The following is a 26981-nucleotide window of genomic DNA, read 5'->3' as shown; positions in this document are numbered from 1 at the left end:
GGAAAACACCGTCATACTTATTGTATATTTATACGTATGTATGTATCTAGTCATGTTTGATTCTGGCAAAACAGCCAAGGTGGTGGTGCTTCTTTGTATAATTTTGCATCTTAGAAAATTTAACACTACAACAAAAAACGTTGTCAAAAACGCCTTGTGTATTCTAATAAACAGGGCTAAATAATGCCGTTTATGACTTCTTGTTAAATTTATGTACGTGTGTGTGTTTAGTTCAATAAACAGAATCCCACCTTTCAAATTTTCAGGCTTCGATTTTAAAACTTTTTTATTCGACAGTCTCCCATTCTCATTGCAATGTTACAAACAGGCTTGGCTTAACACAGTCTGTCAGTTGTATCTTATAAAAGATGAAACATTTTCATGTAGCAAGATCAGGAATGGGTAACAATTGAGAATTACATTTCACATCGAAATCAGTCGCAGCACAAACTGGTGGCATTTTGCGACTATTTTTTACTTAAAAGTTATTATCAATTAATGGCATTGACAGATAATTTGCAATAATGCACAATTCATGTGCATTTATAATTCATTTACTGTTGCCATTATAACAATTGTTGTTCCTCCGTCATAAATTATCAATGATGAACAATGAACGAAGTACGCAAATACGATTTTTGATACGCACACAATATCTAAGAGTTCTAGGTGTTAGAGAGAACATAATATTTGCGGACGTTGTAACATCTCATTCAGTCCATTGATATACTTGTTGTTGCACGCCGTATAAATCATTATTATTTTTAAAACATAAGACCCTTCCTTCTGGTGGAAGGCGAATGATGTTCAAAAAACAGATTTGAAATAACAAGGAAATAACAGAAAATATGGGAAATAACAATGATTCAAATTCATAAAAAGGTTCGATTGAAGAAGAACAATTGTACACAAATATGAGAAAGAATCATCATTATGATAAATTGTAAATTATTTGGTGGCCGTACAGAAACAATATGCTAATTGAAAACAAACGAGACAAACAAAATTGAAACATGGATGACAATTGTAAAATTAAACTTGTGACATAATAACAATAATTTATATATTGTTTGTTTTTTAATTATTGACTAAAACATTAACAGCGTCACCCGCCGTTTACTATCGTGTGAATCTAAAATGATGCACTATACTCGCAATGAATAATAATGACGTTTTTATCAAAAATTATTTGATTTGGATTATACAATTTTTATAAATTGATAAACAAGTTGGTTGATGCATTATATTTTGCTCTACATTTCTTGGATTGAGATTAAGTGAGATTGCCAGGTAAAACAAATACCTACTCCAATTTTGATACTGTTGAATTTAGAATTTGGGAAGAGCACAAATAAATTTAATTGAGTGATCGAATATGGCGTTTTTCGCTAGTATCACTTCTTTTGTGAATACGAGTACGATCCCCACGATGATGATGACGTTGATTCAGATTGGTTGTTGTTCCAAATGTTCGATGTAAATGGGTTAAATCCAAGACCAGCCTGCGAAGTAGGAATATTTTAATTATTTATACCAGTTCAAATCATCAACTAAGTAAATAATAAAACTTCAGTCATCTAAGGGTAAGGTATGACTCGCATATACAGAGTCAGAGGAATTTGTACGCATAGTAGATTTAGTAGATTACCTCAACTTCCCGAGTTATGTCTTCAGTGGGTGTTCGAATGCTTCCATCTCCAATTGGAATATTCGAGTCATCTCGAGCAGTTGCAGACAGTCGCAAACGTGCTGCAGGTCCAATAGCCATGGATTTATTTACTGATGCAGTTTGTGCGATCGTGGTCGGAGTATCGTAAGCGGATGGCCACCTGCCAGGTCCACCTACATTGGATGAGTCCCAGATCTGGGATTCAATTGTCAAGGGTCCAGCAGCTCCCAAACCTTTCCAATCCTGATGGTATCCTGGTGGATCTGTACTTGCCACAGACGTTGGCTGTAGTGGTGGTGGTTGTGCCGTTGGAAGCCATGTATTCCTTTCTCTTTCTTCTGTCTCACGTCTCTTCAATTCATTGTCAGCAAAGACTGCTCCAATCCAAGGAGCTGCATAAAAGTAATTCGTAATTCATAAAGTCATGATCAATTTTATGTTGTATTATACATATAGTTACAGAATAAATATTGACTCACGTCGTGTTGAGGATGGTGGGCTGGGTTGTTGTGAATGCGACCTTATGGTAGGGTCTGACCTCATTCTTTGAAGGTAACCATGATTGGAGTGAGTAGTGATTGGTGGGATTTGGTTTACATAACCTTGATGTGATCGGTACTGAGTTGATGTTTCGTTGAAAGATGGAGGACTAATCTGATTCCGGTTGTTGTTGGTATTATTAGCGAACACACCAGTATTTGCAAACAAGTACGAAGACTCAGCTGGCGATCTTTGCTGTTCAAAGTTCTTAGAAACGTCACTACCAGGAATCATTCCGTTCCCACTAGCAGATGAATAGTTGATCGTTTGTGACATTCTAGTGGGAGGGGTGTAAGCAAAATGATTTTCTGAGGTTGTGGGACAGAAAGGGAGTCCACTCGAAGCTGAATTGTTGATGTTATAGCCGTAAGGTGCATCTGAAGAAAATCCCATGTTTGGTTGTTGCGTAAACTTGTTCTCGTGAGGACTGTTGTAATAATTTGTTGAAGCGGGTGGCGTATCAATACTTCGGCGACTCCACATGTCTGCATTTCCAGTATGAATATCGTTGTCCCAAATCGAGCCTATAAAACCACAACACATTATTATATTATTCCAAATTACACAACAATTTTCAGTATTTAAATCAATATGAATGATTTGTGAAATTTACTGTTAGGAGCAATGGCAGGGGCCCTTGGAGGAACGATGTTGTGCGGATAGTGTGTCTGTTGATAATTGTAATCCGGGTTTGGCGGCAGTGTCGATGACATCGAATGGGAATGAGATCCAAAATTTCCATGGGGCAGTCCTGCTGACCTAGGTTGACCAATAACACCGGCTGGTTTTCTGGAGCTGGAGGAGCCGCGTTGTTGTGAATTTGATCCATATGACGGTATTGGATGAGTTTGAAAGTAGCTCATTGAATTTCTGGGATTGTTGACATTCATGAAATTTCCATCAACAGCCAATCCAGTTCCATCACCACCAGACACGGTACGTTTCTTTGGACGTTGTAACACAAATACCTCGGTCTGTGCAGCAAGTTCACTCAGACCTTCCCCACTCGGTGGGCGTGGGGTATCCCAAAGTGACCCAATTTCCGGTTTCGGAGTAGAATTGCCAGACTTGCTTTGATAAGACGACGTTGCACTGTAATCCGACGCAGAATCCTTCTTTTTTGTATAAACCTTTTTGGCATCATGAGATCGATCGGTAAAGGATTCCGAAATATTTGAAATGTTTTCGTTAGAACTCGATTCATTGTTCTTTTCTACCCTTTTCGCATTTTTAACCTTTGCACCTTTGGTATTGGCTGTTTTTTCGGTAATTTTTGGCTCCGCTTCTGAGTATTGTACAATGTCGTCAGGATTGGAGCTTTCAGTTGTCGTTGAGCTGGTTTCCTCTTCTGTCTTCTTACCTTGCACAACTGGATTGAACGTGTCAATTTTGTTTTGCATTTTCTTATTGACTTTTCCATTGACTTGTTGCTGGCCCTTGTTCCCTTTCTTTTTCTTATTGACATTATTCTCCTTCTTTGTACCCAAGTTCATGTAGGTAGCTGCAACTTCCTCAACAATGTTGGTACTAATACGCTGTACAACAATATTATGATTTGTTTTATCCGTTAGTCGGTTGTTGGTGGTCGCAGTTTGAGAAGCAACGTTCAGATCATTTCCAGCCTTCTTGCCTTTTCTATTTCTAATGCTTGGAGCTTGAGACAACTCGCCTAGTTTAATATTCGTCTGACTTTTGGATTGAGTAGAAGGCAGTCCTTTCTGAGCATCAGCCTGATTTTTTCTGAAGCGGTTCTCCACCTTGTCGTACACAGCCTTAAGATCCAAACGTTGAGGTTGCTCTCTCTCCTCCGGTACCGGAATGTCATCAGGAGGCTCTCTTGGTAAAACGCGCACGGTTGCAAGAACAGTATTTGCGATCACTTTACGGGCCTCAAAGTAGCCGAGGAAGCACCCCATAAGTATCATGGTTGAACCACCTCCAATTACCGTCGCCTTTAAATACCATTCCCACCAAGGGCGAGGAATAGCAGAGGCACACTTTGCGAGCATATTTGTTGGGATGAGAGCCACCAATGTGTAGTTGAAAGCCTGTATGCAAAAAAACAAGGTAAAACGTACATATCCAGAAGCGACATTTTGTAAAATATGTAATTTGTATTACAAGTAAACTTACGTTTCCAACAGTGTCGATAAGAAGTAGGGCGGAAAGAACTTTAGATAGAGTAAAGTCTGGAGTAAAAGCAATATCAATTGAATGCGTTTGATTTGGCTGCAGTAGAAATGGGTGACAGTTCAAAATTCGAAATCCATAGCCTTCGCACGCATCTCCATCATAGCTTGTCCATCCCATTACCCAAGTCCACAAAGAAACCTGCGGTGGGTATATCATCATTTTCGTGACTTCTAATGGAATTTCCCCAATATTTCTAGCGACGAAAGATCTGCGAACGGTTATTTGTGGCGAAATGTATGATAAGGCAGAGTCCACTGTGAACAGAATGTTTAAATATAATTTCAGTAATTAATAACAAGATATAATATACGAAAGAAAATATTAAAATTAACAATGTTAACTATTAAATATAATGCTCACGAACCTTCTTTATCGCACCCTTGCAGTAACCCCTCGGTGAGTTGAAACATTAAGGATGACCCAGGTGTTCCATTACCGACGGTGAGCTGTCCAGTACCTGCCCGTCCTTTCAACATTACGACCTCAATACCAGTGAGATTATTTCGCAAAAGGAGCAAGGAATTGGCCATTTCCTTTGAGACTGGGGCAAATCTAATAGTCAATGCAAGTTTACTCGTTGGGGGAAGTATAAATAACAATCCTGGCATAAGCTCCTTGAATTCTGGGTTGTGTTTCTGAAATATTTTCTTCACATCGACAATCCCACTCCCGTTGAACTGACTAGAAGGCCATGAGACATCTTTTACAGAAAATGCTAAATCGTCAATCATAAGGAAATCGTTAGTTATGATGATAATACTTAAAATGGCAGTAAACTTAAAATAAAAACAATGCGTACCAGATCCCCCTTCAGTAATATTTCCCCCGACAAAATTATCATGGAGAAAGTTGGTCCATGATGGACCATAACCTTCCGCCATGGCAGCTTGAAAAACCACTGGCACATTTGATGGATTACTGATGACGACATCAACAAAAGTCTCATTTCCAAGTGATGTTAGAGGGAACAAAATGGTTTTCTGAGTTGATACTCGTGGCCACATATATCGGGTTTGTGCTTTGATTTTGAATCCTGAAGGACCATTCGTGTCAACCCACAAGGACATATTCGAAACTATAAAAAAGCCAGTGATATTAATTAATGAATTTTATCATATGTACAAAATAAGTACAAATACTTACCAATTTCGTCTTTGATTTGATTAAATCGAGCTTGCAGCGTTTCTAAAATCCTCAAATCAATTTCTCCAGTTTCCCAATTTAAAATGGCACCTCGCATCCAATCTTTACCGACTGAAACAATACAATTGGATATCAAGATTATTGTCATCAACCAGTCGAGATTTAGACGTTATATATGTACAACTAAGTAAATATTACATTTGGATTCTAGGGAAAATCCAGCATAGCACTCCTGATTACAAAACTTCCTAGGATCAAAGTGAACTTTTCCAACCAAACTTTTTCGATGAGGTTCGGGGGGGATTTCTGGGTGGTTTTGAAGTGTGGAAGCAGAAAACCAAACGGCCGATGGTGGATGGGATCTCAGACCAACAAATTTCAGTGTGTGGTTAAAAGTAGAGCTCAGGTATAACTTCTCAAACGAAATTTTTCCCTAAAAAAATATTAATTTTCAAGTTTCAGCAGCAGTTTAGATTGAAATAAAATGTTTAAATAAACTCACGGGAAATGCTTTATCAAAAAATATTGTTTCAGACGACAGGGACCCTCTTGATACAGTAAATTTAAACGGGGATCGAAGGGTTTGATTTTGATCTGTGATGACATAGGATTCTCCATAAAACATTCCTTCTACGGTCGGTCGTCTAATATCTACAGAAAAGACTGCCATGTGTCCAGGTTGCAGAAATAGCTGGACAAAAAGGGCCACCATTAAATCATTTCATTTCATTACTTAATTAAATTGATGCAATATAATAATTAAATCTGAATGCAGTGTTTACCGATTTCTTCAAATTGTCGAAATCACGAATTCTGGGCAAATCTTCCATGACTCCTTTCTGCATTCCGACCAGTTCCACTTGACTAAAAGACGAATTTGACCCCCAAGATTTCAACCGAACTTCTACTGGATTTTTGTTCTGTACGGCAATATATTCAGTATATGTGGAATAAAGTTCCACCCTACCAAAGTCTAGTTTGCCACTCTCAACCGAAAACTGTAAGCCATAAATATAAAGAAATGATTCAAGGTCCGCTGTAATTGATACAAATTGTAATTTGCAGGAACAAATAAGGCACATACCAGCTGCAACTTTCCATCATAGCAAGTAATGGGCAACTTTAAATTTGTAATGTTGCTCTTGACAGTCAGCTGCACTGGTGACTTGGAATCACAGAGTTCAAATTTCTTTTGGACTTTGAGAGTACAAATTGTCTTTTGTTCTCCTGGAATTATCACATGTGACTGATTAAAGGTTTCCACTTCAATGATATCCGGATAGTTTACGGTGATTTGGTAAATAGCGACCGCGGAAGAAAATGTGTTCTTAATGCTGAAAATGAACCAGCAATCAAACATTATTCACTACCAATTACTACTTTTATCCAATTTTTTTTAAGTAAAGTCATTTTTATCGGCCGGCTTACCTAAAGTTTCGTGGTTGACTATTTTCTCCTTTGTCAAAAAAACCCAGCGAGGAGGAGTTATATTCTAACTCCCCTTCCAAGACGCTTGCTATAAATGGGATCTTAATCGATTTTTCACATTCGCTCCGTACCTCAATAAACCCGTTTGACTGAGATGGGTTGTCCAGTAGAGACGCTAATCAAATTATAATGTTACTCACAATTTTGACATTGTCAACTCGGTAATGATTGATTAATTAATAGTGAAGTGAATTACGATCAAAAGTTATTAGTGCAATAACGGTCGAAGCGGAAGAGTCGGGTTCAATAAATACCGGGCGAAATTCAATGCGAATTGCATGATTGGATTCACCTTTGACAGTCACGGACTAAAATCACATCATAAGATATAGTTAATAATTAAAATCTATCGTTATCAATATCAAAAAATATTAATATGTAGCAAACTAATACCTGAATATTGACAGGGTTTGGTTGAGCGTTGATAAGAATCAATGATAGTGTTTTTGGCTTATCAGTTCGAACAAGAAGGCCAAAATCCAATGACTCTTGAGGACAGTAAATTCCCGGAGAAGAACTAACTTGAACTTCAACAGGAACCATCAAGTACTCCCCAGAAATAGTCGTATGATTGACTTTGATCCTGTGAAGGAAATCATAAAGTGTCAATTCTATCCATTTTAACAATAATTTTAATAATAATGCATAAATATACCTGATAAACCCAGTATGATTCCCTTCTATCTTTCCTTGAAAACTCCCTTGCATCACTGATTTTGTTTGGAACGGTTCTATGGCCCACGCAGTGCCTTGTTCTTGATCACCCATGTCATCAGGCAGCTTCAAACTGAAATCAGTGCCACTTGAAAGCATCTCAACGACAAGGATGCGTGTGTCGTGAGGATTGTGTAGTGTGATGATGGGTTCATAACTGGCATTCACAGGAATTTTAGCTCCGACCAAGGGTCTTAGCCGATAAGGGTTGGGTAAGCCCACTCCCTTAACCTGAAATAAATGATAATTTATTACAGCACAAACTTGTAATGTAAAAGCAATCTATTATCTTGATATACATAAATATAGATATAAATAATTGACATTACTAACATGATACTTAAACAGTCCTTTCGAAGTGTGAACAAACAAGGCTGAGTCAAACTGACCCTCCTCTCGACTTAAAAATACTACTTCGAAAAAGGTAGAATTGCCAGGACCAATTATCTGAAAGTGTAGTAAAAATAATATGCACATAGATAACTTTTTTACAAGAAAAATAACTACTTTTCTATAAAAAATTACCTTGTCGGCAAAGAACGATGAGTGGAAATTTACGGTATTTCCGGAAATAGAGATCAACTTTACAGTTTCACTTTTCAGTCTATTATCGATTCGCACTATCCCCAAGCGGGCCATACCCACCGGGCTGAAATAGAAAGAAGACAAATGAAATACGACTAATCAAATCTATTGAATCAAAATTTTAAATTCTGAACAATAAATAATACCTTTCATGAAAATCATAAGCTGATGGATGAAAAGAAACTACATCGCTTTCAAATTCGTTGTCTGCTGAGCTGGAATCTGAAATACTAAGAATAAAAAAAATATTAGTTATAGACTACACAAATTGCTTGTTGGTAATGATTTAACAAGTTTACTGTATTGGATCTGATGGGTATGAGCCTCCCACAAGAAGTCGTAGTTCATCCTCCTCGTACTCCAATTCTAAATGTGCATAATAATAGTAAATTCAAACAATTTGCTATATTATTTATGAAAGGATCAAGGTGTAAAGAAATAGTAAATTTGTACTTTCACAGTTGCAATAATTTTACCTGATATAGGATGATCCAATGCCAGACAACCGATTTGCAATATTAATGCAATCAGAAACACACGATTCAGCGATGTCATTTTTGTTGAGTGGTAATCGCTGACACATGTAAGACGGGTTTTGCCTCTAAAAAAACACAAACAAGTTAATATTAGTTAATTTTGCTCACAAACTTACTTATTCATGCAAAAAATGTGATTCTTTTGTGCTTTAAGTTTTTTAGACAAATCAATGACCGACAGTGCTAAATTAAACGCACATTTGTAATTTTCATCATCTCATCTCAACTATCATGCGCCTATACATATGTAATCAACTGTCATAAAAATAAAGTAAGTGTTATACTGTTATCACTGAAATTGGATAACGCATTCTAACACACGATAGTGTATGCAATATGAATGTCTCTCACATCAGGTAAATTTAAGATATGCTCAACCTAGGCAATCAACAGTCAGTTGCACAAGTTGCAATATATAATATCCCGCATCAAGTTCAATTAAAATAATATTAACCGCTTTATCTTTATTGCAAAATACTGTAAGTTAAACCTCAGCACCATTTAGTTTTGTCTAAATACTACATGGCAAATAATATCCAACTAAACACCTCAAGTATATGTACATACGTATTAGAATCAAAGCCACTACGTATTTAGATACCTATGTACGAAGTTAGAGTTTTCGAAACAATATAAACTCACGATAATAATATCATGAACGAAAAATAAGAATGAAACAATTCTTGAGAAATTTGAATCCCTGGAACTAGCCATTAAATCGTATTTACTGCGCAAATTCTATGCAAGTACTTGTTAGCCAAAACAAAGGTTAAGTACTTAACTTCCTGGTGTAACAATAAAGCTATTTTGCACGGATAATATATTCCATTATGCACTCCTACGTAGTATTTTATGACAAAGCGCTAATAATCCAATAAATATGCAGAAATTTATTGAATTATTTGGATAGTTCTTAAAGTACCGTTCTTGTTGAATCATGAAGGAGTAGAAGATTTTCATACCTTACCACTCACCAACATATAAAATGAAAAATATAAGCCACTTACCAATTCCGATAGCATGAAATCCCGTCTCCAAAAAACGGCGGATTGAATTACACTTGAATTTTACTCCTGGAATAGACAACAACAATAACAATGAATATAATTACAAATTAGAACACGGCTATATTTGATTGATAATCCTAACTTATAATAATTCATAATCAATCAGAGTACGAATCATTATTAAGCATTTGCAAATTGCACAAACACGTATCAAACAGCAAATTGTTTGGACATGACAACAAACGTCAATATTGAAGTACAACTGTGCAAACTTTAAGGATTAAATTTAAATTTAGTAAATACTCAAATTTTTAGAAATGGCAAGACTAAAGTTATGCCCAGTTATGTCAAGGACTACAATAGTAAAGATAATACATTTGTATATATTGATAAATCAATGCGAAATATATCAATTAGAAACACTGAATTGAGCTCCCCAAACACATTCACACAAATCCTTAATGAACAAATCAGAAAAGAACAAACCAATCGAGAGTAAGGTTGATAACTTTGCAAAACTTAAAAAAATAAATGTTATTTATGTTTTCTTCTTGGGCGATGATGATACAACAGATGACTGGTTTATAGCAGGAGAACAAATACGAATATGGCAATGAGTTTAAAAAATTGCATTGTTTTCTACTTAACAATGCAGTCAACCTTTCAAAACGAAAACAATTTCTTAATTTCACTCACTTCTCAGTTTCCGAGCAAGGTCGTCGTATTTTACAATACACAGTTATCAAAAGGATGAGTGGATGATGAACAAAGTAATGTGAGTTTCTCTATTAATTGTCCGGAACAGTTAAGTTTCGCTAAAGTTGTTATTATTGGATTACTTCACCCTTTGGAATTATTATTATTACATTTGGCGAAATATTACTATTTTGAGTTAACAGCAGCAGTGAAGTGACTGATGTCAGATGATGAAGAAGCAGCAAAGGCAGGGAGTAATAAAGTCACGGAGCACGTTATTTGTATTTTTATGTTTGTTGCACATTCATTAAAAGCCACGGAGAATTTGCACAGTAGAAACCTCACCGAGGAGGAAGGAGCGGGATGAGTGAGCCTAATAATTGTTAATCTTCTTTTTGTACTGTACTCTCATCGATGAGCACGGAAAAACTAATATTATATGAGACCAGAGGAGGCCTGTTGGACTGGACTGCTACCTCTCCACCACCATCACCACCACCACCACCACATACCATATCCAGCAGCAACCTTAGCACCAAATAGCATGAGTCTTGGTGTAGGCCTCTGCATGGGACACGTCGTCGTCACACCCACCATGTGAAAATGACCATCTCGAGTGGGAGGGGCCCTCGCTATTATTTCCCACAATTGAGTAATAGTCTAGTACTTGGATACGAAATGTATGAACTCTCTGGTATCTAAAAAGGAACATCTGCGGCATTGGAACACACAGAGAAGGAAAAGGTCGGGTTTTGTGCATGCAGCTGGTTTTTGGTTGCACCATATAAAGAGGCTATTCCAATCACTAGTGAATGCAAAGCAAGTAAAAATGTATGAAATCGAATAGAAGGGGAAAATTGAGACGAGAGACTTTCTCTCCACTTTCTCCAACCCACTGCTCATATATATGCCCCACGTGAGATTATTGAGTGGTGTGATGAGGCAATTCTTTGTTAGGATTGTCGTGATCTCGTCTACCTTGATCTCACTAATAATATCATCAACAATGTCACACACAGAGTGCTGAGATCATGACAATGAAACTGGTTGCATCTGTTGCATCTCATTAATGTTGCATGTCCTTTTGTCCCACTACTACTATTTACTACCACTACCGCAACTGCTACCGTAGTTAGTCTAGTCTAACCAGTAGTAGTGTTAAGTTTACCTTTGTAATGGATGAGGAGCTAATAATCATGAGGATATGCCATTTTATCGACACATACGCAACAACGGAACCACATGGTGGTCCAGAAACCGTCATGGTGACTCAATGCAAAGCAAAACATCTGCATTTCAGACAACCTACATTACACACCTGGGTAGTAGTACTTGAAGGTTTATTCTACAAACTAATACGGTAATAGCAACGTGGTTGATGGCCCAATGCGGTAGTTTATAAGTTTGATTGATACGGAGAATAATAATAATATTGTTTTCATATAAACAAAATGCTTAGTTGGAAATTCGCAATACAACAATTTCGTGCATGGAAGTATTCAGGTTATTATTAGTTGAGGTATAAGAAGACGAATGCATAATAGCAAAAGTAAGGGAGGGAGGTGATGGTGGTGGTGAGGCAACAAGTTTCATTTACCCATTTATTACACTATTCTGCACGAACTCAAAACCTTAACATTCAGAATTAGCGAAAGGCTGCAAAATAAATGCTAAGTCAGCAGCACAAGGTAACATAACATGACATGACATAGTCAGCTTTATTCTGTAAAAATCTATTAGGATTACGATGAATAGGAGGAATATTGGACAGTTTTGTTTTCTACTGGGTTCAAATAACATCCTAAAACGTCGCATCAACTTTGACAACTGGCTAAACGAGTCACTGGTAACAACACTCTCAAGACAGAAAAAATATTACATTCACTCCATTTGCATCAAAGCCAAAGATTCTCGTGCGTGACCCAATGCCCATGTCGAAATTCAATCATAAATAAGTTATCTTGCTTCGATTGGGCATTTCAAGCAGTGTACGTTCCCAAACACATTGCTTCTGACTAATATTGTATCTATCTACGTAGTAGTTCACTTTCATATACACTTGCATATTATTGTACGTCTTATCTTCAAACTATAATCGACGCCACTGCTCGGTCAGCTTTCTCCTCCAGTAAACAGAATATTTATTTGTTTAAAAGTTTCCATGCATGCATTTCTAAAACAACAACTGGCTGCTGCCCCATCCAATCCACCCATCCATTCAGGGTAATCCTACAATTATACGATGTGCAAACAAGAATCTATACCAAACGAAATGAATTTGCATACTTCCTTTCTTTCCTTGCATTTCCTTCACTGCGAGGTATCGCTCAGACTAATCTATTATTCAATACCCAGTTTTCTGACTTAAATAATTGCCGGCATATTTAATGTATTATTAATGAAACAGGGTGACACATTTCCAACTTTAGCTTTTGACAAAAATCAATTATATTTTCCCGATTACTCATTTCATTTGAGATAAAAAAAGGCCATGCGATGCGATGCGATGTAAAGCAAAGTATTCATTAGTTTGAAATAGTGTCAACCAATAATAAAAATGCTAAAAAATATCCCAACAAATAACTTTGCCTGTCTTTCTTTCTATTTATAATTGTCCCAAGAATTTTTTACGAGGAAGAGTATTTATGTAAGTGACACCGGAGAACATATTGATTGCCATGTTAAAGTCCTCAACCCAAGGCTCAACCCAAGTCCGTGGGGCTTGGATATATTACACCAGCCAGACCACCATCAAATATCTGCGACGTGTATCGTATCTATAGTGATGCATTTATTATTACCATTTTCCAGCATTTTCCAGAGCAGAGCATCAGCTCATATGTCATGTCATACCACCACACTAGCCACCACCACCACTTGTTGCAAATGAAACGATTTGACAAAACATACACAGATATCAAATTACTGGCGACACTACTATGCACATAATATTAGGTTAAGTAACACTAGGTTCAAGTAAGACATGTTTGTGAAAATGGCTTTTATAATCATACTTTCATTGATACAGCCAGGCAAGACATGCAAATATAAGTCGGGTGATGGTGTCAGGGGTCATTAGTTCAGATTTCAGTTGATTCCAACAACTGATCCACATTCTACAAAATACTTTCCATCCAACTATTTACTAATATTAAATAGTAGCATACCACATCTTGGTTTATGACAACAAAAAAATATCATTAAACTATTATGAACCCTCAAACCACAACTCAACAGATCCGGCTCGTTTTTTACCCTAAGTAAAAAATCATCCCTCAAAAACAGATGAAATGAATGATGAAATACAAACCCTGCCTGAATTTTTTCACCCGACCCGGCAGGTCAAAAATGAAACCATGCCACAAAATTGTTTTTGATGCAAACCTCATCTCGAAACCCAGCCCTACGATAACCCATATGTGCATCATGTACCATACTCAGCTATGAAAGAAATAGAGAAGAGAGAAATTTCAAAAGACATCAGGCTTGAAAAAACGAAAAGTTTCAAAATTCCGAAAAGAAAAGGAAAAAAGAAGAAAAAAATGAAATTCACTCACTTATGGTCCACTTCTGGAGTATTACTTGAATTTGAGTTGAATTTGGTTGGTGGTCGAGAAGTTTGCGAATTTTTATAGTCGAATTGTTGAGAGCACCGGAGAAGTAGGTGTTGACGAGCCGGCGAATGAGGAAGTAGTGACAATGCCAATTATTCTAGGCAGCCAGGGCAGGAGAGAGGAAAGAGTGAGTCCGAAAAACGCGTCCTCTCATCCAGAATTTCATATTGCCATGAGAACCACGACTCTGCACCAGTGGGCCAACAGCGAGCGAGTGCACATAGAGCGAGGAACGGCGCAAAGTGGATCCGGCAATAGTTCAACAACAATCATGAATAATGATGATAATTAGTTTAGTTCTGGATTACACGTGTTTCAAAATTTGGTCGGAATTGGAATAATAGGTCATGTCTATGTCGTATGGTGCTGTTCTGCGGTCTTGTCCTCTGCGATGTTCTGCTCAGCTTCGGCTAACGGTGCGGAATGCGGGCGACGTTAATAAGAGGAGTGGTATGTAAAAGTTAAGATTAATTAAGTGTCAATAGTAAATGATAAGAGCTGATTTGTTGTTATTAATTTATTTTAAGGGTCGTCACATTTATATGGAATGACACGGCTTGTTAGGAATGCCGCTATGATGAGCTCACAATGTTCAGTATTTTCTAAGAGTAAGAAATTAACTTGAAAATTAACGTTACTTGTCAAAACTTAAGTTCTGGCAATGTTTAAGTGGTCTTTATTTAATATTCTGGTTTATGTAGGTATTGGATCCACCATATGCAAAGTTGGATGGTTAAATTACAACAATGTTCTTAAATTAAAGCCTTTCCCATCGCGTGAAATGATCATTTGTAGAGGATTGAGATATAATCAGCGCTTCAACAATAAGGGGGGACATGGAAGTAAATCAATACTCGCTTTGAAACATTATTGGGCTGATGATCCATATCGACAAGTTAGCAGTAAACCTGATGGACCAGTCAAAGTAAAAAATCCTCGACCCAAAGGCATTGTACCAATTGGAGAAGATTACGGAGGCTATAATGAAGAGAAGCATGAAGAATATGAAAAAGAGGCGGAACAACGTCAAGCTAGAATTCAATGGTTCAAGAAAATATTTTCATCTATGGTGTTCCTGTCCATATTCGTGGGTGTACTTTGGGCCCGTAACAAGAAGCAACGAACAGTTAACGAAAATACCAAGAATGTGACTTTCTTACCTCGAGACTTTCTTTTTGCTGGGTCATTTAATAGCTTTTGTATTGTTGAAAGTCCGCATGGGGGAGAATCCTGTGTTTTTCAGTCTGAAATTGTTCGAGATGGGACTTTGAAATTTATCCAGTCAATGGATTTGCGCAGTGGAGACGTTGTAGTGGCAAGTTTTCCCAAAACAGGTAAAATATCAGTTTGCTTAGAGTATTTGCTAAATTTTTAGACGTTAGATCATTCTCTATCGATTTAATGTATGATTAATTAATTTGTAATTTCAGGAACGACATGGGTGCAAGAAATAGCATATTTGATAGAAAATAAGTTGGATTTCGAAAAGGCGAGCTCTAATTTGCTGGAGGACCGTTTCCCATTCTTAGAGTATCCATACCCTGGTAAGATGTTTCATTTGATCTGAATATTTATTTTTACAGATGAACAAATAAGTTAACAAATGAAAAGAGGTCATTGAACTATTACTAACGTATATTTGTTTGCACCAGGTGCTCGATCAATTGATAAAATGAAGTCTCCTAGAATGATAAAAACTCATTTACCATTTTCGTTCCTACCAAAACATACCGACAACGCCAAAATCATCTATGTCACCAGGAACCCCAAAGACACTGTGGTTTCATACTACCATTTTGCACGAATGTTATCTTTCACAGGATTTACTGGAAGTTTTGCAGAATTTCTTGACCGGTTTATGGATGGAAAATGTAATTTATTTATCAAGTCTGAAATAATGTAATGGTAATTCTTGCAAAGTGCAAATTCTGATAAAATAATGTTGTTTTTGTATATTTCAGTACCGTATTGCTCGTATTTTTCCCACGTGGAAAGCTATTTACAAAGGAACAACGATCCCAATATTTTGATTGTATCATACGAAGACTTATCAAAGGATCCTGCAACCGTTATTCAAGTAATGCCAGTACATTATGTTGTCCTTCCTTACGATTATGAATTTATTCTGGTATGATACTCACATGTATGGTACTCTATGTATGCTAGAAAATCTCCACATTTTTGGAAAAGCCTTTGACATCCGACGAGGTGAACAAAATTGTTGAGCATACAACGTTTCAAGCCATGTCTTCCAACCCTTCTGTTAACTACAAGCACTGGGATGATCTAGGATTCAGGAAAAAAGATGAAGCACTCTTCATGCGAAAGGGGAAAGTTGGTGATTGGAGAAATTACTTCAATGCCGAATCCAATTCTCAGTTCGACAATTGGATTACAAGTAGTAATAAGCTCAATATCAAATTTGAATATGATCCTTGAAATGTTCAACTAGTCGTCTATTAATCTTGTTATGTATCAACCTAGTGAAGTGTGAAAGGGCAAAGTTGGCGATATATTTTAAGCATTACGAAGTAAAAGAAGTAATAAATATATAATGTTTCGAATATTGAGTGAGTGATTTGTTGCTAAAAAAAGCATTGTTAAGCAATATTTCCCATATAGCTCTATATTAACTTAAAGTATGCATATTGTGAGAAAATGAGATGTCTGGAAGGATTTCTTTGTAATATTGCTTACTAAATTACATGCTTAATCCGACTTTGTTCCTACGTTTAAGCTGGCCACTGCTCAATGCATGTATATCTAAGCTTGTACAGCTAAATGGACAAGTCCATCCGGAAATATCATAATTTAATTTCGCCAATCCAATTAGTCACCCGGCCTAAAATTACCAGGAATTACTTATCCTCACAGGCTAACTTGATTTTGCCACGAACATATCGGTCCCAGCATAACTTTTTAGCAGTGGTGTCAGGGTTTAGCAGCAGCAAATCAAAGTCAACTCATTTAATCATTTCCTTTGATGTTTCCAACCATCAAATATTTGATGAAATGTATAAAGTGCTCGACCCATCTCTGGCACTCTTGCTCTCACCCATTTTCTGTATCAATACATGCTCAACAGAGCTGAATTAATTAATTATGGGCGCAGAGCAAAGGCAATCATAATACGCACCAGGAGTTAGCGACTGTTCTCTGTGTGGTAAACAATTAATTTTGACATCATCACGACGTCCAGTGGACTCGGCGTCAACGGTGGTCCGATCATAGAAAGAGGGTAAAGCAATTGATGGGATGTGGTTGATACCATAAAGTTGTAATGTTGCCAGTAGTGAATGAAAGTCAGCAAGTGGTGGATGCGGATGCGGGGAGAAAGTCATCTCTCGCTCTCGAGAAGAAAAGACCAACCACTACAATCTACAATCAAAAGAGTGAAAGAAGAAAGAGCTTTTGGGAAAGTTACACAACGCATCGATCCATTGGGCTTGATTTTCTGCCTATATTTGAGTATGTTTAGCATTTGAGTGAACCAAGGTTGGTAATGCGGTATCAGTGGTGAGCACTTTGCTTGAGTGGGTTTTCATTTTCACACAATAAGGGAGAGTAAAAGTACAACAAAAGCTATAATTGGATTGATGTTGTTCCACATCCCTAGTCAATTCATAGAGAGAAAGCGAGAAATTAAGATTTATCAACGTCAACAAACAACATTTCCATAAATTGTAAACGTGTTGTTGTCACTCTCGATCAAAACGTCAGTTATGATATTAGTCTTGTCAACGTATTTCCAATTCCAATTTGGACAACAATGTTCACCACTTATACATAATTCCATTATAAGTGGTGAACATTTCGCACCTGTTTCACCACTTTCCCCGACCGGTGAAAGTGCTTTGGTGAAAGTTTGCCCAACATTTACTAGAAACAAATGCGATTCAAGAAATTTCATTTTTTACACTTGAGTTTATTATCATTTTATTCTCGGAGAGGAAATATTTTCTGATTTAGTTGGCTCTTTTTTGCTTTTCGGCTGGACTCGAGTTTTTATTTTTAGTACATATAACAACATTGAAAATGCTTTTATTCTGCCTTACATTATATACATGCATACATTCAATATACTTTCTCCTCACACTATTGTTTCTACTTGTATTTCCACTCTGCTAAGCTGTAGATAATATGCTTCACTTACATAGAAAACTACACCACGGTTTCTTTTTTAGAACCACTCGGGACGACGACTGCTTGTACTATATACATATACACGCTATGTATGTATTTATGTATTTTGTTTTGTTCATACAGAAAATAACACATTTTGATTTCCTTGTAGTAGTTTCGTTTCGATTACATGTTTCATTTTACATAATATTTTATGCAATAAATAGTTGAGTAAGCAATAATACCGTTTGGTTTTATGAGTAAATGTGACAGCCTTCTTAACATATAAAAAGCCTGCATGTTTCGCAGTAAACTTGGCATCTGAGAACTTTTTTCTTTTACTAAAAGTAATAATTTTTTTCTTCTTCTTCTTGAGAGCTTAGAGAGCAGTCGAATTGTGCCTAGTTTTTCGAGTGGGATGGTCCTCCACATAACCGGATGTGTAACACTCTAAATTGATTTTAGACCTCGTGACCACGCTCAGTGCTGCAGTTCGATCAAAGTCGATGGTGGCATAACCTAGCTCCCCATTGTTGGCTGGAGTACTGTCCCCAACCCCATCACAGAGTACGATGCCGCCACCACCACGCCCACCGCTTATCAAATTCCGCTGATGGGGTAGGAGGGAAGATGGGTGGTGGTGGAGGGGGAGTGGGTCACCAATGGTACGAATGGGACTGGACCTACTTCCTAACTTGAGTCTGAACTTTGAATCGTTCAAAGTCGCCATGGGTTTCCCATTCTCCTTGTTCCCACCGAGGAAGAAGCGACCTTTGCCAGATGAGAGATGGTGGTGGAGGGGATTTGTACTAGAAGAAGAACAGTTATCAGTCTTGAGGTCCAGTTCGGCATAGTTGATTTCAGCAGGTTCGAAGGGAGAGGAGCCGTAATGAGCAGACAGGACTTTATCCCGGTTGGGAGAACACACCACATTTGTGTAGAGAAGAGATGAGTCGTTGTTTGTGGGGTTGATCGTGTTACCACTGCTGCTGCTGTTACTTGCACCGAATTGACCTGACATCCTCCTCTCATGATTCATCACGGAATATTGCGATTTGTTCTGAGTGGGGATTTGATAAGGGATGGACGAGGCTCTGGCCGCAGGGGCATTGTGATGCTGCTGAGACGACGAAGAGGACGTTGGCAGCCCTTCTACATTCATGTACAAAGGATGACAATTGTTGTTTAGCATTTTCTGAGATTGTGACGAAGGGAAAGAAGACGTTCCAGGCGCAACGCTGCCGCCACCACCACTAGCGCTGCAGGATGAAGAAGATGTGCTGGGAGGGACAGCTTGGCTATTGGGAGCGACTTGCGTCACGTCCGGGGCATTGTTCGATGTCTGTCGATTGCTGCTATTTTCAGCGAGGTTTACATAGACAAAAGTCGAGCTGACGGGGGTGGAGGGATTGTTGCTGCATGTGGGGGTGATGGGGGTTGAAGGTACCGTGTTTGGAGTGGTGCCAGGATTGCCTTGGATTTTTGACTGGAGAAGGTTGAATAAAGATTGTGCCCGGTTACAGCGGAAGGCGAAAATCCCAGCGCCCGTTGGACACCGTCGACCCGATTCGAATGAGAACAAGTCGTTATCATATCCGTACCGACGGAGACATCGTAACGGCCAAGTTAAGGAGGGTTTTCCCCGTACATGCAGCACCAAGTCGGTTTCCGTAACTTCCAACTTTCCGGGAGAGATCTGTCGAATAAATATATAGGAAGCTTTAAATGTTGATGTTTTTTGTTCCGGGAACACGTTAATGAGGCGTATGGAGAGGAATTTCACATGTTTGACATACAAAATAATTAGCTTAGTTAGAAGTGTTTATTGGCTTATTAACGCATACAATGAAATAAAATTGCTTCATTTCCTTAAAATTATTCAGTTTTCCAAACAAATATTTAATCACCTGTCGACCCATGTCGTCCACATTGAGGACCGGAAATACGTTCTGACGTCTCAAACTGCTCCGCCGGCTCCCTGATAAACCTCGATTTCGGACGACAGCCAGTTTACTGCCGATGCAGCCCATTACATTTTCTGAATTCTGGAGGGCCAATTTCGTTCTCCGCAAAAAGTTGGATCTGCAATTTTAATGAGTAAAGACATTAATAAATCAAACACGGAAATGTGGAGAATATTTGGTTGACAATTAGCGAAATCTACTCATTAGTCTCAAATTAACCTATCAAGTCTCTTCTTTCCCATTTGCAGCTAATAAATTGAGAACATGGAAACTTTGTTTGTCCAAACAAAATTTAAGCGGATCAAAGAACTAGTGTCATCATTCCACCGTCATACTATTCCTTTCGTGTATGTCTCGGCATTTAGTTTGTGGCAAGAAATAAGAGGCTTACGGAGAGGGTGACTTGCTGAAGAATGATGATGATGATGATCAAAAACCACCTTCCTCTTTACATTTCCTTCCAAATTTCCTGTGTAACACACGCCAACAACAAGTCCCAACCTCGTCTTCTCCGATATGCTTTTTTATTCCTTTCCTGAGCCCTACTTATGCTTGGGTTGAGGCCACCGATCACCGGATGCTGACAAGCACACCCTCTCACAATAAGTACCCCTCTCTCTCTCTCTCTCTCTCTAGATATTTTCGTGAGGAGGTGGACAGGAAGAGATAAAATTACGTCAACTTCATTTAAGGTGAATCAAGTCGGATGGTGGATGGATGATGAACTCGTCTTCGTGTATCCATCCATGATTCATACCTTCCAATCTCACGTAAAACTCTTGGTCATTCATTCTTACAGCTAGTCCTGTTTGGACTAAAGTTCGTTACCACTTACTGAAATGAAGTCTCATTTTCCTTCATTCTTAACTCATGGAAGAATAGAAGCGTAAAAAAACGTGTAAAATATACAATGTGTTCTTATGTTTGACTTGACATTAAATCATAAAAGTTTGTATGTATATTGTCTGCCTGAGAGTTTCCTTCCTTATTTTGTGCTTTATTCATCCGGGTTTCATTCCGTGTCGCAGGTTGCTTATTGGTTTTCGTGCATCCGCCCCATTCCCATCTTTTAAATGAATTGATGAGCAAAACTGTGAGAAATGCTTTGATTCATCTCGTAAGTGATGAGGCTGACGTAAAATATTTTGTTTTTCCGAAATACGGGCACAAATGACAAATTTCCACAAATTGTCAAATTAGATGATTTGAAGAGGTCCCTGGTGATTAGTGTAGTTAATGAGTGAAAAGACAAGGTAAAGCACTTGGGCCAATTAATTCAAACTCAATCTAAAATTAATCGGACAATATGTATTCGGCGTAGTCCCAAATGAGAGGAATTTCTAGAAACGAGTACTGTAGATGTGTAGGTATGAAATGAAACTGGAAAAACTTTCACCTCGTCCCACGTCCAATTCCACCTTGTTATATGACTAACTTTCTGTGATTGTCATTTCGTTATCCTGTTCTCAACTTTTTAATCAACTCGGCACAACGAAACGAACGACGGAGGAGGCGAAATGAGACATGATGCTATTTACGTTGCCATTATGTATTACTTGACATGTAACTGTTTCTCCTTCTCTCTCCAGGCTTCTAGTCGAGCAAGAAAGCAAGAAAAACAGCATTCACTATCAAATTGGACATGCAATTAATTTTGCTTTTCCCAACTGAAAATTACAATAATTTCCTCTGCTTTAAATTACTTTGTCCTTTCCTGGAAACCATTTATCTCTCTTTAAGTGAAAACATTGTAATAATGAAGTGTCTGAATTGACAAGATAAAATCCCAAAGGTGGCTAGAATCCAGTAAGAACCAACGAAGGCTTGAATTGGAAACCAGTTTCGCATAAGTATTTGCATGGACATTCATTAAGCACTTACTTTGTGTGTCACTCCCCTTGCGATGACAATTTTCATTTGTGCTGAGCGAGGCGGAACCACGTAAGGAAAGGAATAAGGATGGCACAAAGTAAACTCATTTAAGCCGAACAAGAAATTTCCGACGCAACAATAAACAAAATAAAAGCAGCGTTCCATTATTGTGGACACTCATTTGGCTGTCGGAATCGTTCCGCAATGACTCCTCGTCCGTAATGTCTTTCTCGCTGCGTAATTGATTCCCTTGTTCTCAATAAATTAGCTCGCTTCGTGCTAATTACAACTTATTCGCAAACAAAACATTATCTGGAACTGGAACATGATCCTTCCATTAAAAAAGTGTACATTTGAACCGAATCTGAGCTAACTCCAACATAACCCCGTGGATGGATTGTTGATTCTACAGATACACAGACTACATGCATAAATACATAATCTGACTAAAACCCGAACTTCCCATTTGCAGTGTTCTCGCTCATTGGCCTTTCATTAAAAAGAACATTATTATTACCATGTGAAAGGTCATAGATTCGTGATTGATTATATAGTCTACCTCCTACGGAAAGTAAACGTAAATATGTACGTACAAATCCCTCTCATTAAACTTTGTCATGAAACGTACCTTTCATTACTAACTATTCCTTGCGCCAAAAGCTTGATGGTCTATTTCCTAAAGCGAAGCATCATTCAGTTAAATTGTATAACGTGATGCACCAATCATTTTATGACAATTTTATGAGGAGATCTCCATTTTAGCAAATTGCACTGACATTTCTGCAGTTGTCGAATCAATACAAGTCATCGTAAAAATGGTTGTAAAAAGGTTATTGGAACGTGTGGTGGGTGATGTAAGTGATCCATTTAAATATATCAGCGTCAACTACGAGCAAATGCATTTAACAGCAAACATCAAACATAAAATCAATTATCAGCAACACTACATATTGCGTGAAGAACGATGATGATGAATCATGAAGCTGACAAGAAGACCAGCATGGGTCCGAGCGAAATGTTACATTGAATAGCTGAGCATATTTGGATATGCAAACCTGCCAGAATCCTTTATAAGTCTATAACATGAATATTTAAACAAGAACATCAAAGTTAGCAACATGCAATTAGTTTTTGGATATTTTCTTTGATATTCGACGGATATAAGATTAAGTTGCGAGGAAATGACAAAATTTGCAAACTTTTCCTGCTTGCAGTCAAGTACAAAATCGATACTTTAATTTAATGGAAAAAGATTAAAACTGTTCTCTGAAAATTTGCCTATAAAGTGGTCCACAAGCCGTAGATAATTGCCTCCACACACATACACACACACACAATTTCCACCGCAGGAGGAGCCTATAACTTTAAATTGTTGACGACGACGAGGAGGAAAGATGAAACCGCACCCAAGCTGTAATTGTAGCCAAACCAGAGGAGAAACTCCTGTGATGTGAACACTTTAATCAAGCACAGAGAAAAGTTTTCTCCAGAGAAATTGGATTTACTTTTCCTGCTTCTCTACGTGTGTCAAGAAAACAACCCGTGTCGTATGTTGGGCTGAGATTGAACACAATTAAGACGAATCTAATCTCGCATAAAAGCCTTTCACTGAATTTGTGACACAAATTGGACAGAAATATTGAGGGCAACTTTTGCATCAATATTCAATTTCAGCTATTCACAAAATATCCGGCATTTTTAAGGGCCCTTAATTGAAAATAAATTTGATCTGAAAACCATGTTGTTGCCACCAGCCAGCCGAACTTTTGTCCAAATAATTGCAAAAAAAACTTAATTTAACGAAAGAACCAACCAACTGGTAGTGCCATAAAAATCAGATATGATTATGTGAACTGAAGAGTTTTGATGTTACGACTTTCAGGTACTTTTCAACAGTAGCATTTGACATTTAGATATTCCTCGTAAAAACATATTCTAATTTTATTCAAGCATCTCATTTTCCATTCCATGGAAAATTGAGGAAACTTTTCGTGCTTCCCTGCACGAGGTGTACTACTAACCTGAACAAAGAGGATATTTGTGCAAGTGGATCTGACTGATGGTGCAGGGAGGATTAAATCATATTTGTATAACAAAAATATATATTACCTCTCACACAACCGTAATCTCTGGCTCCTGTTGTGTCCTGCTGCTGGTGACTGCGAGTTGGTGGACCGATGACGACGGCTTGACAAACTTGAGCTTCGGCTTAGTCGTCAGTTTAATAGGTTTTACTGCATTTCTTTATGACTTCAGCGTAGCGTTGTCAATATTATCATATAAATTTCTACCCATAGCATAAGGCGGTCTCAATTCATTATTCTTACTTCTTCTGGATAGTAGTAGGAGGAGGATTACCCATTCATGGTTCAAAGATACGATGGTGCCGTGCTGACACGTGTTTTAGGTCTCAATCCCATGAAAAGCTTGACGGATTTTAATTTTCGGGAATAAAGTGAGATTGGCAGGTTCTTCTACGACGACGGCCACGACGACGACGATGATGATGATGTTGAGCCGAATGAGTGGAAATAACCGAGTCAAGTCAATGCGATTAAGGGGATTTGTGTAAACTGTGTGAAAGGGACAGGTAGCAGTATCCTATTCCGGTGGGATCACTTTGCTTCACCACCATCACTTTCTACACGACACGCAATCCTTTTAGTATTGATTGCGTCTCCTGGTTTTACAATAGTCTGAATTATAAAGATCTACATTTGACTACTGGGGTTGAGGTATCTCGGAATAAATGTCAATCGATTTTCAGGGAAATCTTTCTTATGATATCTCACTCGCTCTTCTTCTTCTTCTTCTTACGTAACGCTTGGTCGGTTCGTGTGTTTGAAAATAACGGGTTTTCTGCCCGTGTAGTAACAACAACAACAACGATGTACGGACGAAGAATGCTTGAATTTGGTGAGATAACAGCGATACTGTGTGCGAGGGAGTGGGTTTGTTTGGTTGGAATAATTCGGATTTGCAGCTCTTACTATGATTATTATTATGATTCGTTCGGATTCACGATTAGCCGTTCCTACATTACTTGTGTAATGTAGTCGTAGTGGTCCAAACTGCGGCAGCAAGTCGACGGAATGGGATGATGCCCACAGTTTGTTAAATACTTGTTAAATGCGATTGACTCGATGATGGTATGGATGATAGTGGAAGGATGAGACAAGAAGACAAGGGACGACGAAGGGGAAGTCAAACTACTCTGGCTCACGGAGACGAAATATCCACTAGCTCGACTTGATTAACACTACCACACTTGCTAGTTGAGACTTCGGTAGTCGTCGGATCTCTGGTCATAGCAAAAGCAAAAAGGGTTGCCAGCACCAGAGTAAAAGTATAATACGTTGCTTCGTGAGAGTGAGTGAGTCTCAATTCTCTCTCTCTTCTAAAGCTCCTCTCTTCTAAGTATAAGCTCGAGCAAGATGCGATGTCGACCCAGCTGAAGAGATCCATCCGGTGTTCTCGTACAACTGCTGCTGCTTGCTCACTGCTTTGCGGTCCGCTAAGCTGCGTAGAGGGAGTGTTTAAGCAAACCGTTCTTCACACATGCAAATATCACATCTTCTCGGCCATACGGCAGCAGTTAAAAGAGAGAGAAAAAAGAAATGATCACCAGCCTTATTGTTGTCACATTGATTTTGGCACGGTGGGTGAAGCCGGAGCAGCAGCAGGTCGTCCGAAACTTTGTCGCGTAATTTGGAGCGGTAGACGGGAGTTGTAGAAGTAGTAGAAGTAGGGAATGAAACCGTGTCTCTGAAACGCTGCAAGTGATGTTTGTTACCCATTCATACCATTATTATCAAAAACTTGTCTCAGAATTGTTCCTTGTTATCAGTCGGGATTCACGGATGCTCTCTCAACCAGCAACTTCTTTTCCCTCCACCCTTAGAGATATTCCTTTTTACGTGTGTTTGCTTTCCTAACTTTTCAAAATCTTACAGCTTGAAGATTTCAGAGTTTGAGCATACATACATAGTTTCAGTGTGGATCTCTGAAAACTGAGAATGGGACCTCCTGCATGGTGGTACACAGGCTGTGCATTTTCCGTGTGGTGGGTAGTAGACATTGCATGAGTAAAGATAATAAACGGATGACAGCGTTTTCTTCTTGAGGCATCAGCGTGGACCGCGACCAATTGATGGAAGAAGATTCGTCCTCTCTTACCAGCCTTTTTAAGCAAGCTTTACTTTGGTGCTTATACCAGCCAACTTTACGAACTTTGAATTGGGCAAGTTTGCACATCATCAACATCAGGGTCTCACTTGTCCATTGCATTTTCGACGAGGTGGTGAGAAAGCTATGTGCGTGGTGGTTGGGGGAACTGTAAGTAATGTAAAAAAAAAGTAAACTGTTTAAGGCTGAGTGCACGGAGTGAGTGGGTAGTAAAAAAACGGTTGAAAATGTAAAAGGTGTATCAGCTGCAAACTTTTATGCAACAAACTCGCTCTTTTAGCGAAGGAGATGAGGGACCCTGCTGCTGCTGGCCGTAGAGTTTATTGTGCAATGAGAAACCTGAGACGGGAGAAAATTATTTTCATGTTGCTTCTTCTCCCGACGACGAGATAAGATATTGCAGACGAAGAAGATTCAATTGGTTCATACGCAAGACTGTGAAAACTTAAATCTTGCTTATTTCCCATCTCTTCTCCATTACTCTCTGGCTCTGTTTTCTGTTTTCTTTGATCTCATCTTTCAGCATCATTCTGTCTGACGGTATGATGACATTCCTTGAGGAGGAGCAGTTCTCAGGAATTGGACAAAGAAGATTCAAGACCTTATTGTTCCTTCGTTTCGAAAAAAAATTCAAAATCAGTCTCACATCTTTT

The 26981-nt window shown here is 38.2% G+C and overlaps 3 protein-coding genes across 4 annotated transcripts; 1 reads left to right on the top strand and 2 right to left on the bottom strand.

Annotated features, from left to right (window-relative positions):
* Positions 1-259: 259 nt before the first annotated feature.
* Positions 260-14284, bottom strand: LOC110850704 (transmembrane protein 131). Of its 2 annotated transcripts, none has more exons than XM_022098224.2 (23): positions 14129-14284; positions 9876-9941; positions 8809-8933; positions 8632-8698; positions 8479-8562; positions 8273-8396; positions 8081-8194; positions 7689-7978; positions 7427-7616; positions 7230-7341; positions 6974-7148; positions 6630-6879; positions 6328-6543; positions 6048-6236; positions 5744-5978; positions 5546-5656; positions 5202-5477; positions 4767-5117; positions 4343-4656; positions 2823-4257; positions 2149-2733; positions 1649-2061; positions 260-1502 (listed from the first exon to the last, which is right to left on the bottom strand). In XM_022098224.2, the coding sequence occupies exons 3-23, from the start codon at positions 8885-8887 to the stop codon at positions 1395-1397; spliced, it is 5718 nt and encodes a 1905-aa protein (XP_021953916.1). In that variant the 5' UTR covers positions 8888-8933; positions 9876-9941; positions 14129-14284; the 3' UTR covers positions 260-1394. The 2 variants fall into 2 exon arrangements, with proteins under 2 accessions (XP_021953916.1, XP_035708588.1); XM_035852695.1 differs by lacking the exon at positions 14129-14284 and adding an exon at positions 10572-10995.
* Positions 14285-14395: 111 nt separating this feature from the next.
* On the top strand, positions 14396-16751 carry LOC110851063 (cytosolic sulfotransferase 5). Its single transcript, XM_022098699.2, has 7 exons — positions 14396-14635; positions 14713-14793; positions 14887-15519; positions 15616-15729; positions 15838-16056; positions 16147-16262; positions 16352-16751. Exons 1-7 carry the CDS (start codon positions 14533-14535, stop codon positions 16622-16624), a joined length of 1539 nt encoding a protein of 512 aa, XP_021954391.1. The 5' UTR covers positions 14396-14532; the 3' UTR covers positions 16625-16751.
* Positions 16752-18675: 1924 nt separating this feature from the next.
* Positions 18676-25391, bottom strand: LOC110850998 (fibroblast growth factor receptor substrate 3). Its single transcript, XM_035853125.1, has 3 exons — positions 24253-25391; positions 20215-20389; positions 18676-20003 (listed from the first exon to the last, which is right to left on the bottom strand). The coding sequence occupies exons 2-3, from the start codon at positions 20335-20337 to the stop codon at positions 18687-18689; spliced, it is 1440 nt and encodes a 479-aa protein (XP_035709018.1). The 5' UTR covers positions 20338-20389; positions 24253-25391; the 3' UTR covers positions 18676-18686.
* Between the last annotated feature and the right edge of the window lie 1590 nt (positions 25392-26981).

This window comes from Folsomia candida, unplaced genomic scaffold (genome assembly GCF_002217175.1).
Source record: "Folsomia candida strain VU population unplaced genomic scaffold, ASM221717v1 Fcan01_Sc006, whole genome shotgun sequence".
Lineage (NCBI taxonomy): Eukaryota > Metazoa > Arthropoda > Collembola > Entomobryomorpha > Isotomidae > Folsomia > Folsomia candida.
Note: the sequence above shows the minus strand (reverse complement) of the source record. Positions and strands in the feature narration are given on the sequence as shown.

Bases quoted from the DNA above. Each gene is read 5' to 3' on its own strand.
- LOC110850704 (XM_022098224.2), bottom strand. From the start codon at position 8,887: ATGACATCGCTGAATCGTGTGTTTCTGATTGCATTAATATTGCAAATC. The intron at 8,563-8,631 runs GTAAACTTGTTA...TTTTATTCTTAG, and splicing joins TACCCATCAGATCCAATACA to TATTTCAGATTCCAGCTCAG. The intron at 6,237-6,327 runs GTAAACACTGCA...CTTTTTGTCCAG, and splicing joins TCGACAATTTGAAGAAATCG to CTATTTCTGCAACCTGGACA.
- LOC110851063 (XM_022098699.2), top strand. From the start codon at position 14,533: ATGTCTATGTCGTATGGTGCTGTTCTGCGGTCTTGTCCTCTGCGATGT. The intron at 14,794-14,886 runs GTAAGAAATTAA...TGGTTTATGTAG, and splicing joins ATGTTCAGTATTTTCTAAGA to GTATTGGATCCACCATATGC. The intron at 15,730-15,837 runs GTAAGATGTTTC...TGTTTGCACCAG, and splicing joins CTTAGAGTATCCATACCCTG to GTGCTCGATCAATTGATAAA.
- LOC110850998 (XM_035853125.1), bottom strand. From the start codon at position 20,337: ATGGGCTGCATCGGCAGTAAACTGGCTGTCGTCCGAAATCGAGGTTTA. The intron at 20,004-20,214 runs GTGATTAAATAT...TTTATTCGACAG, and splicing joins TGGACGACATGGGTCGACAG to ATCTCTCCCGGAAAGTTGGA.